This window comes from Coffea arabica, chromosome 4e (assembly GCF_036785885.1).
Source record: "Coffea arabica cultivar ET-39 chromosome 4e, Coffea Arabica ET-39 HiFi, whole genome shotgun sequence".
NCBI classification, from domain to species: Eukaryota; Viridiplantae; Streptophyta; class Magnoliopsida; order Gentianales; family Rubiaceae; genus Coffea; species Coffea arabica.
Window position 1 is genome coordinate 3161994 of NC_092317.1, and position 16758 is coordinate 3178751.

At 36.1% G+C, this 16758-nt stretch overlaps 2 protein-coding genes across 3 annotated transcripts; both read right to left on the bottom strand.

The window, feature by feature from the left end:
* Window positions 1-43: 43 nt before the first annotated feature.
* On the bottom strand, window positions 44-2345 carry LOC113742795 (peptide deformylase 1A, chloroplastic). 2 transcript variants are annotated; one of them, XM_027270757.2, is made up of 4 exons: window positions 1858-2342; window positions 1665-1754; window positions 1509-1576; window positions 44-451 (listed from the first exon to the last, which is right to left on the bottom strand). In XM_027270757.2, exons 1-4 carry the CDS (start codon window positions 2305-2307, stop codon window positions 202-204), a joined length of 858 nt encoding a protein of 285 aa, XP_027126558.1. In that variant the 5' UTR covers window positions 2308-2342; the 3' UTR covers window positions 44-201. The 2 variants fall into 2 exon arrangements, with proteins under 2 accessions (XP_027126558.1, XP_071903267.1); XM_072047166.1 differs by lacking the exon at window positions 1665-1754 and having other exon boundaries at window positions 1858-2345.
* A 6603-nt stretch (window positions 2346-8948) lies between these two features.
* Window positions 8949-11072, bottom strand: LOC113741518 (glyoxylase I 4). Its single transcript, XM_027269048.2, has 3 exons — window positions 10604-11072; window positions 10406-10511; window positions 8949-9440 (listed from the first exon to the last, which is right to left on the bottom strand). The coding sequence occupies exons 1-3, from the start codon at window positions 10756-10758 to the stop codon at window positions 9189-9191; spliced, it is 513 nt and encodes a 170-aa protein (XP_027124849.1). The 5' UTR covers window positions 10759-11072; the 3' UTR covers window positions 8949-9188.
* Between the last annotated feature and the right edge of the window lie 5686 nt (window positions 11073-16758).

Genomic DNA, 16758 nt, shown 5'->3' on the forward strand with positions numbered 1-16758 from the left:
AAGTTGCTGTCAAGCATATCGTGCAACAGCAGCTGAAAACCCATGTTTAACATCTCAGTATTACTATTTCCAAAACTTCACGGGAGTACATAAAATCTCATTCTACAGGTAAGCGGTAATAGATGAATCAACTCTTAACTCTGAACCACTTTATCCAAGATAACAGATGAAAACTAAAAAAGAATCTACAGAAGCATTTAACTAAGAGAGCAAGCGCACGCCCAATTTTGGACATCCATGAGCAAGTGGCAGGTCCAAGTTTTCTACAGTTCTAAACGTTCTTGGAACCATCTTGTCGACATACAGAGTACCATCTAGATGGTCACACTCATGCTGCAAAATTCGAGCTTGCCAGCCTGAAGCATCAATTTTGATTGGTTGGCCACCTTGATTCAATCCTGTAACTTCTACCTCTAGGCAACGTTCCACAACAGCTCTGAATCCGTCAACACTGCAAAACCATAAAATCAGAAAACCGGAAAATAAGATCCACTGTGATGATGTTCATCCATGACGATTAGCTGTGCAAGTGAATGAATGTTGAAAACTCTTTGATTGATTATGAGCTCAAATCAAAGAGTTCTTGAATAAAACACATACAATGTGCAAAAATAGGTTTTTGTATGAAAGAAAGAAGAGACATCAACATGTGGTCAAAAGGGCTACAAGATGCTTAAAGGAACTCTCACTTTTGTGTGCTAAAGTTTAAGACTCCACATCTTATGGGCACAGCTGCTAACTAAAAAGTAAACCAGGAGGGTGTGTAATCTTTAGCATTTTTTATACCATGTATGCAAGTATAAACAAGTCAAAAGTGTTACTTTCCACATCTAGTAACAAGTTCACAAACATATGCTAGATAAACCACATCCCAGGTTTTCAGAAATTTGTTCCGGTTTTGTTTCAAACCCTCAGGTATGATATGCAACTGAATAAGCGCCTAGCCTAGAAAAAATGTGACCATGTGGCCCTTCAGCGATGTTATGAGAAGAAAATGGCCAGGAAAATCTCATACTGTACTCAAGTGTGCTGGAAAGTTGGGCGTATTGGCTATAAATTGTCAAAGCATATTTAATTTCCAACAATGCACCTCAGTTCAGCTCGATTCATCTCATCTCATCTTTTAAGTACGAAATTGAGAAAAACTAGGAAATTCATGTAAATCATTAGTATTTGAAAAAGTTGTTTTAAGCTAAAACAATTGAATCTCAGGTGCACTTTCTAGTCTATTACGAAAAACCCAATTCAGCGACTATCTTCAAAAGCATTAACTAATCAGCAGATGTATCATAAAACATTGCCAAAATGAATTATGATCCCAGATCATCCAGGTATGTTCATGACGGATTTCCGCATGAAGACAGGATGTCTGAAATTCGCTAGCTTGAGACTTAAACAAATCAGATAAATGTTTCCTCAACGAGCAGAAACAAAAAAGCCAACGAAATCGCAAATGCAACAGACATACTGTAAAACACAATGCAACAAAACTAGATGGTTAATTATACCTTAAACAGCCTTCAAAAAATAATGCAGCTTTTTTCCCCTTCTTTTTAAGCTTTGGATTAATAATAACCTGCATCAAAACAACCACGATTAACAGTTTAGCACTAGTCCAATTCCAACAGCCAAAATCAATTCACTTCTACTATTCAGTACAATACCAAAAGTTCAAAGGGCTGCCTGTCTTGTGCTTTAATGTCATCCTTAGGAGCATAACTTATATACTCTATAGTATCTTCCAATACAATTATCTGTTAATAAAAACAATCATAAACCTGACAATGTTAAAAAAGCCTGCTTTAGCTGGATCAAAAAAACGAAAAAACAAAAAAGTTTTGCTAGAAATAAACAGACCTTTAATGGAATTCCAATCTGGGGAGCAGCAAGGCCAACCCCAGGAGCCTTCCTCATGACTTTAACCATATCCTCAATGATCTTCTGGATCCTTTCCGACCCAATTTCGTCGGGTCTGACTTCCTGGGCGAGTTCATGAAGAACCGGGTCACCGGCTTTCACAATTTCTGGCAAGACCTGCTTCTTTTCCGTCAAACCCAGAAACCAACCGGCGCGAGCGGAAGTAGAAGAGCTGCTGCGACTGTAAGTTTTAATGGATGCTGATGTTATTAAGTTGCTGCACAATGCGGGTTCCTGGTGAATGGACCGGTTTGTGAAAATGGGTTTCCGAAAAGTTAATGCTAGGTGGGTCGTCGTCAATGGGGTTTTGGTGAAGGTTTTCTGGAGGCATTTTTGTGCTACTATGGGCACGGGAAAGAGGCGGTGAGTGAACCGTTGAACGCCTTCCATTCTGCAAAATTAATGAAATCCGTAATTGTTTTCTGGGTTCTCAACCGATTCCATTTGATCATGATAACGCTCTTGGGCTACGGACCAGGAAAATAATGACTGATTGGGCCTCATAAGACCCATATCATCTGATAAGGCTTCTGACTTCAGATATTTGGTCGCCAAGGCCCAAGTGAATGGTGAAGGTCACAAGAGGTTCTTTTTCTTTGTTTTTAGGTTGGCCAGCTGCTGCTGATGAACCAACTGCATTTGTTGCGATTAGATTAGGATTTTTGGTTCCCAAGATGCATCTTAATTGAACGATTCTCAAACTCTGCCCTTTTCCGTTTCACTTGTAAAATCTGGAGCCTCCATTAAATCAAAAAAGATTAGCATCTTTGATCTGATGGAGGAAGGATGTCACAATACGCTAAAGTGCACTCATTACTTTATGGGCTTACTTATGCAGGCTAAGCCCAAAATAACTAACAGCTGTATTCAAACTTGATCTGAAAGAAATGTACCACTGTGCAATTCTCAAAAACGAAATTCTTAAAAGAATTATGTTCAACAAAAAGTTAGGATTGGTGATTAATTTTGAATTAATCTTATATACACGCACACTACTGACAATATATTCTGTAAAGGTGATCATCAGTAGTGAGCCTCCCAACAAACAACTAAAAAAAAAAAAAAAAAGACTACTATTGGATTGAAATCCATACAGGTGCATAGTGCACTGGTCTGGTCTGAATTTGATGGTGGTTCAGTCTACGTCTTCCTCCGACTCAGTTGGACCATTTCATAAAGTAGGCTCCCCCCTCCTTAGGAGTAGGAGTGGGTTAGATGTGCCGTTACGGACAAAAAAAAATTTCTTCTAAATACCCGCGATTAGTCACTTGTGCAGTTACTAATTTACTATCAACCTATGAGGTGGTAATGATCTACATCTAACTTTTGGCATCAACATCTAACCCAAAAATTTCTGTAACTCATATGTGACCACAACATAGAAGCTAGATCTTTCGGTTGACTTCTAGAAAATTTCGAGTCAAATTGCATAGTTTGGCAAGTCCTCCAAACTGGCAGTGTTGGAATAATGAACGGGGGATCTATGACTGACCTATAAATTGCGGAACGTTAAAAGGTTTGGCAACAATCATTAGATAAAGGACAAAATTAGGCTAAAGGGAAGATCAAATGCACGAGTGTCATAGACACGTCCATGTGTAGATTGTAGACCAATAATCGTAATGCACTTATCACTTACTTACTGTGAATAATGCAGGTTCTACGTAGTTTTATTCTACAAAACTACAAATCGTTACTTGATAATCTGATATGGTTCAGTGCCTAGGCTCTAAGCCTTTTCAAATTGACTCTTGTCATCCTAATTCTTGTTTCAACTTATCTTCCCCTTCCCTGTTAGGAGAAGAATTGCTTAATTTTTTTCTTCTCACAAGAAGCCAAGAACACACGCACACAATTATATTAACACTCAGAGAATCATAAAAAAAACGGTCCAAAGGACAATATAAGGGACCACCTAGCAAATGCTTAATTGATCATTCATTTAGGGTATCACTTGTTTATGACAGCCTGTCATCCCAATGCCCACAATGGATCTTTTAATGGAAGTCAAAGCATTTGCAATCTGCAGTATGTCCATTTCCTTTGCCCCATTTTCTGGAAACATCAATTGGAGAGCTATCGCGTAATGAGGAGCGTACCTAACAAGCTCTATTTAGGCATCGGCCGCCATTCAGGCAGCTGTAGATATACCATTGCCCATCCTCTTCTATAATGCTCAATCTAAACTCTATCTAATACTAGCATTGGCATCTATTGATAACTTGATATTTAAGAGCCAGTTGAGATTGCTATTTTCTCAAAATTTTATAGAAAAATATACTAGTGATTTAATATATGTGACGTAAAAGGTTATTTGAGAAATGTATTTATAAAAAAAAAAAAATTTTGAGAAAAATTGCAATTTACAGTTGGATTTTGCGGTCTTAATCACTCATCCTAATCATTGATTTAGACATCGTCATTAGGTAAGGACCAGTTGTTCTAGCTGTAACATGTCAATCAACAGTCTCAATTCCAATTATGCAACAAAAAGACATCTCTTGCACTCAAAGGAAAAGTATGCATGCAGCACAACTTGACTAGAGAGAAAATGGTGCCTAATTGTCGGTGGATGACTACGCCACTCCTTAAGCCGTGCGTTTCCAAAGTTGAGAATTTCAGAGGCACGTTCGTGCGCGTCGTTTCAAGTCTTTCTTTCGAGTCTTCAAAGGCGCTCTGGGAGCGGCTTTCCGGGTGCCCTCCAATCTTTGGTCACTTGTTGGCCCGTCCTCACGCGCGAAAAGAGAAACATGTCCAAATATGATGATTATTTTCATGAATTATATCAGCACATCTGAACCACCCAGTTTTGGCTCCATAGCCACCAAAAATGAATTAAGTGCCTCTTTGGGCTGTAACTGTAAGTCACGGAGGTTTAAATCTTTTTACGGTAAAAAAAATTCAAAAGAAATGACACAACACACCTTTAGTCTAATTAAGTTCATAAATCTGCTAATATCTTATACGATTTCTTTAAACTCTTTTTTCTTATAAAATAGAATAGATTATGCTATACAGATATTATCATTATAGTCAAAAAAAAATTTTTTTTCATATTAGCACCTCTGGATGCATGTTATATGTATACAAAAATAAATTTTAAATTTAAATTAATTGATGTGCATCCAAAGGGATAGGATATATACGTGGCCAGCATATATAAGATTGATCTTCATTTTATGATAACACCATTAGAATTACAACACATATGCATTAACAAGTAATCGTGATATAGGAAGACCTTTACACTTTCTTGGGTTCTAGCATGCGAACTGCCCTTCATATCCGTTGAATTATCATAATTGATATGCTAAGAAATTATTTTTGGTAACGCGACATAATAGTGAACTGACTCATGTAAATAGAATTTTCTCTCATACTACAAGTAGAGGCTAAGTTAAAAACTTTTTCACTACTATTTTCCGGTTTTTATCTTTGAGTTTTGGTGCTTCCAAGAAACGAAGCCTAATTTTGACTTTTCATGCAGTTTTTTTGAAGTCATCACCAACCTTCCACAGCTGTACCTTCGTGATAGACTAGTCTACATGTCTATGACGCGGAATCATCTCCCATAATCCAATTGATTATGATGACAAAAGCGGCTTAAGTCACCAGTGCACCAATCTTCATTATCTCTATAAATATGGGCAATTGACGATAATCTCAACGGAACAAGTAAAGAGATAACCAACCGTAGGATATCAAGAACTCCAAAGAAGCTTAAAGAAATGGAGAGCTCCAGAGCAACCCTCTACCTTCAGAGGCCAAAAGCAGTCGAGGAAGCTGATAATAAAGAAGAGAAGCCAAATACAGCGAAGGCCGGTCATGGTCCGATGAGGAGAGTAGCGGAGCCAAACGGCAAAAGGTTACTGGAGAGAAAGCCAACGGAAGATATAAATGCGAGCGCTGAGGCATTCATCAACAAGTTCAGGCAGCAGCTGCTCCTTCAGAGGCTTGAGTCCATTGAGAACTATGAACAAATGCTCAAAAGGGGCACATGATTTAAGTGTCGATTATCATTGATCAGCATAGAGCATAGCCCCCCACCTTATTCTTTTCAATTATCTCTTCCATTGATCCACTGTCAATTTTTGTGTCCCTTGAAAAAATTTGATTTGTGCTGTGCATCTACTATTAATATATAAGACATGTTATATGGGGAATTTATATTTGGGATTGTTTGAGACTATGATTGCTTATTTTGTATCTTAATAATAAGCAACTCTTTGCCAGATGCCCGAGTAATTATGAATATGATATTTCTAACGATGCTGTTAATATGCTCATATTATATCATAACTTAACGTGTAAACACGCACAATTATAATTATTACACTCTTCCTTTGAAAAAACTTTTGTAAAGTAATTGTAATTCTCTGAAAAAAAAAATCGAACACCTAAAGATTCTCTTAATCACAGGAATATCTATTAATTCAAACTGTTTGTTTGTTGTTAGAATTAGGGAGTAAAATGATGCACATTGTAAATTTAGTTGAAATCCCGCTTATGACTTATGAGATGGACAAACAAAGAAAGGCCGGAAAAGATGCCAGCTCCCTAGGTGGACACTGGTTGGACAAGCCATGTTGGACACTGGTTGGACAAGCCATGTTTGCATGGCTAGTGTTGGTTTTAGTCCATTCTATAGTTTTTTGGGTCGGAGTCCATTCTATAATCCCCTTAACTATCAGTTTAAGTAAGGTCCATTTGGTTCATCCCCATACTTACATAGCATGACATAAAATAGGACGAGCAATCCCATGTTGTCCCTGATTTGGTTGTTTTTGTGTGTGGATTAGCATCCTGGTTAACTAAAATAATCCCGTCTTAATGGGATAAATATTCCGGACGTGTTATTATTTATCCTGAATTAGTAATCATTTTGAACTAATTTTGGTAAGTACGTGTTTATATCAAATCAAAACTTTTCAACAACAAAATTAGAGTTGTTAAAGAATCGAGCTAGCTTGTGAGTTCAACTCTGTTTAGCTCGTTCGTTTATCTAAACAAGTCAAGTTTGAACATTAAATTAGGCTTGTTTTCTAATCGAACTCAGCTCACGAATAGTTCGTTTAATCTCATTTGTACATATATTCAAATTAGTATTTCTTTTTTTTTTTTGGGTGATTATGAAGATTTAACTTGTCTCGATTGTTTCGGATTTTACTTTGTTTAAAGAATTAGGAAATTTCTTATACTTGGTGAAAATTTTCTCATTCAATAGACTAATTAAATTGGTTAACTTTTTTGAGTTGCAAAATTGCATAAGATATTCAAGCACATTTGAAGTTTTTTTTGAGTTGGAACTCATTTGACCTTGACTTGCTTATGTCATATGAGTTGAGTTCGACCTCAAGTTCATTTTAGCATAACTTTAGTGAGTTGAGTTTGAATATAATTTTTGACTAGGTAAATAAATGATTAAATGAGTTGAGCTCGATCTTGACTTATGAAAAGCCAAAAGCTAAAAGTTCAATTTAATTCGACTCGTTTTCAGCTTTGCACAAAATCAAACTTTTTTATGCATTACTCCATGAACTATCCAATACTAACCAAACTTAGACCGTGTTTGATAACTCAATTCAATACTTAAATATAATAAGATCAAATCTTCACATGTTTAGACGTGTTTGATAAACCAAAAATAGAATATTTGAATTAATTAAGTGGTACTGAATTTTCTAAACAAAATTTGCTTTAAAAAATAAGTGATAAACTATTGAGTTATCACTTAATGTAAGATACACTCAAATGTATCAAATTTGATACATAACAATAATGAATTCAGAATTCAGATTTTAGTTTTTAGATTTCAATTTTATCAAATACACCCTTAGTATATCAGAAAAGGACGAGTCATCTCAGGACAATTAGTCCCCGTATTAGTTATTACTCATCCTCCCTCATCCATGATCCAAATGACCCCTTATAGTATATAATCTCGGCGTTTACATTTTGTCATTCATATAAATATTAACTTACTAACTTTTCAATAAAAAAAAGATACATTAATCTTAGCTCATTGGGTTTCATGATAATTAATTGAAATTTAGCTTCATGGAAGATTGTTAAAAAGATCAACACCATCATAAAATTCCTGGAATGCGCAATTCCGATCAAGAAATTCACGCATAAAAAGACCATACGCTTGATTAACGAAAATGAATGTACTCCCCGACAAAGACAGGATAGCGGCGTGCCTTCCTCTTCCTGGTTGGGCCTTCCTCAGGAGAGACGCTCATGTCCAAATTCACTACGAACGAACGAGAACCAAATGACTTGTTCTCTTTTGTTAAATAAAAAATGAACGGAAACCAAATGACTTGTTCTATGAAAGATTTTTGTTTCATATGCAAGTCAAAAACGGGGAGTGGATATAGTAATTGTACATTTCGACGTCAATCTTCAATGTCCGCACCATCAAAGGAGGAGATTAAATTTGTTGCTGAAACAAATTCCTCATTCAACCAATCCTATAGAAATTGTTGCTTTAGGCTATAGTCTAGCTGCGTGATTGCTCACCTTTCTTCGCATCAAGTGTCACAATAGTACCAACCAAAATTTTTTATCAGAAGAAAAGCTTGACAAGTACAAAATTCCATTGGTTACCCAAGACTAATTACTAGTAAAGATTTTACACCACTTCAATCGATGTCAATTAATTTTGAGACGAGTTTTGGGTTAGTTTTTTTTTTTTTATTCAAGTTATAGTTCTTGAACAAGATTGTAGTCCAGGTTCTTCAACACTTGCAATAATTTATTGACTGGGAGCTCGATCCCAAACAAGTTGTTGGTTAAGGTACGGATAGATGACTAGGTGCATACAGTAAAAGAGAACTTCGGTTTCATTGAAGGGTCATCGGTTAAGCTAGCACTGATTATGACCTTTCACTTCCAGACAAATCTAGGGAGCTGGATAAACAAGAAATTTACGTGCATCCCACTTTTGACAGCAGAAAGTAGCTGCTGATGCCTATTACAGCGGTAGGGAAAAGGGGGGAGACAGAAATTCACGACCAACAACAGTCACATCAGACGCAAGCTCACACACAAAATGAGCATCTCATTTGGCGGATATTGTCGTTATTACAACCTAACCAGGCCAGAGCCAACATTGATTGCTACACATGAAAAACACCTGCTACGACTACATAGTACAGTGATAGTAGTACTAACAAATTAACAGAGACGACAAGTAGGCAAAGCCAGCGGGCAGCGACAGAAGCTGCGTAGACGCGTATCTGATGTTTCAGCTAATTAATCCTTTGTAACTAAGGTCGCACTACGGGTAGGTGTTGCTGAGCTTGCATCATCTGCAGATTCACTCTTGAGCATGAACGGATCATCTCACCGGCCAATGGGATCACTGGCAGGTTATCACAGTTGCATATCTCAATCATGAATCCATCTGGATCATGGAAGAACAGCTGATCCACATAAATCCCACCTTCTTCCACTCGCTGCCTCGCGTACTTGATTTCCATTTCCGCCAGCATCTTCTCCACTGCAGCCATACTGTCACACTGCACATAACCCATGATTCAAGCCAATTTTTTTTTTGTTGTGGGGGGGGGGGGGTTGTTTATAAAATCTACAGCAGCAGGAAACCCACAAAATTTAGTGCTGTTTTTGGTTTTTGTGACAATGATAGGATGTGTACAAGTTTGTAACGTAAATAGTACTATTAGGTTACGTTGTTGACAGAGTCCATATCAGGACTTCCTCAACTGAATAGATAATACGCAAGAAACTGCATTACATCCGGCATAATTCTGTCACTGCATTTTCCTTTTTCCTATTATTTTTGGTACATTTCTTTAACAGAAAATTCTATATTGAATTTTAGAAACCGCCCTCAATTCCTGGTCCTGAAATATGTACCCAAAAGGGGAAGTGGAACCTTCCTCCTTTTCGGAGACGATGACAACTATTGTATAACCTATCTATCCTAAATTATAGAGAAGGGGAGTCTAAAGAGACTAAGTTTGGAGCTAATAGGTACATAAAATTTACTAGATCAAGACAGTACTTTACCATTACCCTTAGATTTTTTTTTTTACTGCAGATAAGATTTGAACCTTACTCAGTGGTTCTCCCTTCTTTGATACTATCGTCATATCATTGCAGAAGCACAATTTATCAATAATTTCTGGTCACTTTCAGAGAAACCTAGTTAATAGCTGTACCAAATGCTACTAGTCTATACTATCTTCAATTTGGAATCAAACTTTTGACTTCATCCAGGTATTCATTTACGGTCTCTTTCTCGTAATCATAGTGCTTCCATGAGATCACAGAGGAGAGGAAAAAACATGGTACGAAATAAAAGAACACGCACACGCACACAGTCACACACACCAGAGTAAAAGTAGTTGAAGCAAAAAGCAGAGATGCAGTCATGCACCACCAGTAGCGTTATTAAGCCCCCCACCCGAAACACAAGACAACATCAGATTTCACAGCACCAATACTAAGACCGAGAAACAACCTGAAAAGATATATGATTATCCTTGGGATTGATTACGGTCTTCTCCGGCATGTCGTCCGGATTTTCGGCTTGCAATAGATGTATTCCAATCCCATAACTAAACAACCTGCACCGTATCAAAACCCACAAGAAATTAGCAAAAAAAAAAGAAGTTCGATCAAGAACTTTCACGGCGAAAGATGAGATAAGTTGATATACCATGCTCCATCAAAATTGAACGATCCAGGCCTCCTAACGGGGACGAACCCAAGAACGCTGGTGTAAAAATCCATTGATTTCTCGACGGATTTACAAATAAGTGAGATGTGATTCAGGGATGTCAAGTGCAATGGATTTGCCGTATTTCCCTTCATTTTCCTTAAAAGAAAAAATGCAATACCAGCGGCACGAATTCAAGGATCGGTACAAGTGGAGCCTGCACGTTTAAGAATACTTGGAAAAAATGATTGGAATAGACAAACCCTGTTACATAAATCAACGAAAATTCAGCGAATGGATAAAGCTAAGGGGGAGAGCAAAATGGGAAAAAGATGAATAAAGATAATCAGAGAGAAAAGGTCGCACGTCACGGCACTTGTGATACTAGTGAAGAAGATGAAACTAGACGGCCAGAGCTATATATAACTTTAAATAGGTGCAGCAATCCCCCGGGAAAAAAAAAAGAAGAAGAGTAGTCCGGCAGCTATAAATGAGCTAATACATTTCTGTCCACGTATCTACCCCAGTGGTCACCAGGTGTCCCACATGGGATTCATATGACACGTAGATCCTACGCAGCTTACCTCCGATAATCATCTGACGGGTAGAGATTTTCCCGCCTACTTACCAATTATTCTTCTGGTGGGTGTCCTCGCTTGTGCACGTTGGCAATCCCTGGATTTTTGCTAATTTTATTTTGGCACCCTTGTTTTGCTGCAATTAGGCAGTTGTCTTTTTTGTGTTATTTTTGCAATTCAAGGGGAAATTTCAAACCTTACGAGAGAAGGAAAATAAAAAAAAGGTTAAACGTTGAATTAAAGAATTTTCAAGATGTCGCTCTCAACTCTACAAATTGAGCTGAATTTTAAAATTTAAATTAATGTGTATATACTATCATCATATATGGCATCAAAGTAAAATTTGAATTTTAAATTCAAATTTTATTCTGCCATGTATCTAATCATAACAGTATACACTCTCATCTAACAATGACAATGTATATATTTAACTCTTAAAACATTAGCTAGGCAATATCTTTACTACATGCTGTGAAACGTTAAAAAGGAAAGAAGAAGAAGTTAATATGTAGATATGCTTCCAAGTTTTCTTAAACAAATCGGGATGAAGAGTTTAAGATTTTTCCTTCAAGGAAAAGACGAAATATTGTAGACTTCAAAGAGTACTACTATTACTTTGAACAACTTATTGTCTACGTATTTTCCCCTTAGTAAAAGAAATTCATTAAATGCGTTCAACGTTTCACCAAATTAATTCGTGCACGAATGAATTACTTTTATCGGAGGTAGAAAAAGTTACTTAAATTGGTTTATCTGTCAATTAAATGATTTAATCATCAGCCTTGGCTTTGCTAGTGCGTTTCGAGTCAAAAAAAAAAAAAAAAACCAATTTAACTCAAAGCATCAACATTTGTTTCAAAAAATCTAGTGGCTGATTTATGCATAATTTCATTAGAGGCGTACAATCCAACTGCATGTTAAGATGGTGGGGGCAGAAAATTATTGTGAACCAATTCCATATGATTGTAGGCATTTGCCCATTTGGGTCTCAACTCTCACCTACCAATTCTCGGCGATGATTGGCTTGTTATGACAGCAATTCCCTACTCAGATTAGGATCCAGGGCTTCTGCAGCACCCTACCATGCAGAATTTAACACAATAACTGTATACACTAAATTACACACTAATTAATAAGAGTAAATCTTATGTACACTGACGGTGTATACAATATCACGGTTGAATATATGATACATACGTAAAATTTGAGTTTCAAATTTAAATTCGAATTATGTGTTATGCATCCAATGATGAAAGCGTATACACTATCAGCATATATGAAAGATTAATCCATATAATAATATATAAAAGTACAATATCACTTTTACTGCTTGTTAAAATTTGTGTCCAAAAGCTTTAATCTCAACCATTAAATTATAAATCACTTCATCTCAATTGTGACCGCAGAAGATCTAGATATCTTAAAATTAACACCATTGGTCCGAATTATTTCTCAACCGAGGGAGTACATGTTGCACAGCGGCAATGTCAAGGAAGAGTTTTTTTTTGTTTCTGTTTTGCTTTACAGCTGTTATACAATGCTACCACTATAAAAGAAAAAGAAGACAAAAGGAAGATAACCACTTTAGAGACTTTGACATTGATGAAATTGGCCACATGATATTCTATTTGCAATTTATCAAGCAAAATTCTATTTTGTAAACTTATAGCAGATTTTTTTTAGAAAATTTTAAAACTTTTATTAATTTTAATGTTCTTTTTCTCCATTTCCGTCCACTTTTAGACAGAAAAGATAACTAAACCTTTTCCCTTCTTTTTCTTCTCAATCCTTTTCTTTCCTTCCTCAAAAACCAATCCAATCATCAAAATCTTATTCCTCTATTTCCATTTGTTTCCTTTCCCTTCCATTTGATCAAAACAAACAAACAAACAAACACTTCCTTGGTTAGAATTGGAAAAAGAGAATATTTTCAAGGAATCAATTGCCATCATTTCGCCACAAGGATTTCTAGCAACTTGGCCAGAGCACTCTTCTTGCTCCAATTATTTCTCATCCATAAGCTGCATAGGTTAACCGTCATGTTGATCTTCTTCTTCTTTTTCTTTTTTAAAGGTGAATAGGTAACTTTCAAGAACATTTATCTTGCGAGTTGCGACCAACATGGGCAATGAGGAGTAAGGCCCATTGTCAAACGAGGGAAGGAAAAAAAAAAAAAAAAAGAGAGAGAGAAAGTACTTTGACAGATTCATCTACAAATTGCCATTGGCTTAGACAGAATCATACAAATTGTATAAACTCAGTTATGATGTTTTTATAAATAAGACCAAATTAATAGATCATCCACTGATACCTTCATGAACAACTACAAAGTGTGTAGCCATCCTTGATATATATTATCTGCAACCTGGCCGCTCCTTCCCTCTGGACATTAGGATATAAAAGAACGCTTAGAAATTCCTCCTAAGCTAATGTTATTTTTGCGATTGTGTTTTTCTATATAAACTTATTTGCATCGACACATCATACTAATTATTATACTGTACTGTTTGTCGTGATTAGTGTTTCTGTAAGAGATCGAATTAGAAAACCAGGTGATACCTGGTCAGGCCGCGACAGCAGGTTCGCCCGCCGACGCTTGACATTATAAAATAGGTAAAGACATGAACAAGCCAGAAACACTATGAACTTTGTACAATGAACACGTGTCCTAAGTGTCTGGCTAGGAAATTTTGATGATTAATTACCTTATTACTCCATGGCTATGCTGTGTCTTTTGGGTACAGAGATTGGTTATATATATTACATGCATGGCCTTGATTACAACATCGATCAAGAAAATAATTGCTTTTGCCACCTAGGTATGACAATGATACATTCATTCTCAATCACTCAACTCTACCGTATAAACTCATACTAATATATTAACGATTAATCTTGTTTACGCTGATAGCGTTAGATAAATGATAACTATGTAAAATTTGAATTTGAAATTTAATTTTTACACACATGTCATGAATTCAATGGTGATAGTGTATACAGTGTCAGTGTATATAAGATTTACTCATATATTAATTAATATATTAAACACACACACACACATTTGCAGACAGTGATTGACAAGGATTAACCTAACTCCTTTGCTTTCATGGTGAATTGAAGGAGAACACGTCCGTCCATGTCAACTTGCACTGCCCATTAAACTTTAGGTTGAAAACGACGGAATCAGTTCGTCGCTAGTTTAGTGTTGACCTTTTCACAAGTACGAAAAGTTTCTGTTTATTAGGGCTAAGCTCAATGGAGTGATGGACAAGACGTCACTCTTAACTTTTCCGCTCCGCTAGGGATTGCAACTTACAAGATACAATGCTGCATCTCGAAAGCACGTACCATCGTGCATCTACGTTGTTTAGCATTAAGAGAGTCACTCGTATCACTTTTACGAGATGAGCACTGACATTAAGTTTATATGATAAAAATTAAAAAAAAATGAAAAATTCAACCACCTTTTTATTCCACTTTAATGTATTGGGATATATATGTGTGTTGCGGTTACTCTGTCGCCACTTTCCTAGAAAATATTTCGTGATGCAATTAAATATTAATCTCTTTTTTTGTTTGGCATTAGGTACGACAGAAGAAAATGACATGACATTCGAGGAAGAAAGCATCTGGAGGATCAACGTGGCTTCTTTTACAATAAGAAGCTTGATTAGATTTGTGGGATGACAGTCATTAGCACGTAATGAAGCTGCCTTAATCATGGCTAGTGGCTTGCTTGGTCTCTTTGACAGCATACGGCTGATTTCACATACATCCAAGAGAGAGGAACCTGCTCAAGTTTACGTCTTTCTAGTGGTATATCTAAATCTGGTAACTGGCATCGACTTCCTGCTCAGGTGGGTTTTATTGTTGCCTTATTTCTCAGGCTTTGCTTTCAGAAATGAAGAAAGCGGGACATAATCACATTCTTTCGGTTAACGTTTCGTTAAAAGAATTACTAAAACAAATTAATAAAAAGCTTGACAGTTGCTGATGTTGATTAAGGAGTTAAGGTGGTGGTGGAACTTGGAAGAGAGAACAAACAAACTAAGCTTGGCAAGACGTCTTTGTTTGACTTGCAGTGATGAGCGAGAGGATTCTGTGACCTACTTGAATGTTATTAGAGTACTTGAAACTTGCAACATCTCAACCAATAAAATTGCACAAGCACGCAACAGCCCTACTACCTTATTGATCGCGATGATTAGCTAGGATTCAAGATTCAACAAATGAAGCAATAGTTGACGAGTAAATTATGTGCTACTTAACATAGATGAATTAATATGGGAATATGTATATATGTGTGTGTGTGTGTTCAGCAGGATAACTATAATAGTTGTACGGGGGAATAGTAGAGAGTCATCATTATTTATTCTCTATAAGGTATGTTTGTTGTTCCATCAACTTTCCTTGCACGTTTAGGCTAGTAGCAATATAACCAAATTTTGGTACGTAACCTCTGTTTTACTCTCTTGATCAAGTATGCTAAATTAATTAAGACGATTTTAATTTCGCCTTGTTAACTCAGGTAAGGTGAATCTTCGATCACATCTCAGTTTGTCCATCTAAATTAGTCTATTCTTGGATTAACTAATGAGTCCAATCAAGAATTAGTGATTATAGTAATTTTATTTTATTTTTTGTTGGTATCAAGAATTCATAGTGGAGGTATTTCTCGTGAGGTGAATTTAGCTTGCTTCTTGCAACATATTGTTGACAAAAAGAATTCATAGTGGAGGTTGCTCGTGACTTGGTAGGAATAGACTGTTGTCTGGATGTTTTTCAAGGCTTAAGGCGAGGCATTGCTAATGTCCTTTCAATCCTGAAGGCCCAACTGTGTGGTGGGTCCGTTTACATAATCTGTGTTCAGACATGGGGTGGTTAAGATCCATCCATCTACTTTTTTCTTAATGGGCTAAACTTAAAATTACTAGTACTATTTGTTAGCAGGTTCGCTTGTTCTTTTTTTTTTTTTTGGGATTAACATGTCCTATCTAATTTTAACAACACCCTATTTTTTCTTTTGTTTTGAAAGGTTTTAAACACACCCTTTAAATGCTTTTTAAACCGATGACAAACATCAAACGGTGATAGTGTATACACTGAATTAATAATATATATAAAATTAATTCTTATAATAAAAAGATGTATTACTATATGTGTTGTGCATGTGATTTGTCAAAAAAATGACCTCACTTCCTAAATTTAGCTATTCCCACATATATATATATATATATATATATATATATATATATATATATGTCTATTCCATGGGTATATTGTGACTTTTTGTTGCTTTTTGTAATTTTTCTTGTAAAGTTCAACTCTAATTTTACTTGCTATTCTGATAACAATGAAGTAAAGCACTAGAGCACAATCCATATTCTAATTCGTTCCGGTTTGAATTTGTAACAAGGTTATCAATTTGGATTTTTCTTTATCATTATGCACATACAACATTTATCAAAAAAAAATTATGAACATTTATCAAAAAAAAGTTTTATAAAAGATTTTGTTGAAAATTGTGACCTAGAGAAAAATACTCTTCTCTCTGATCTCTGCATTGAGGTTCAATTC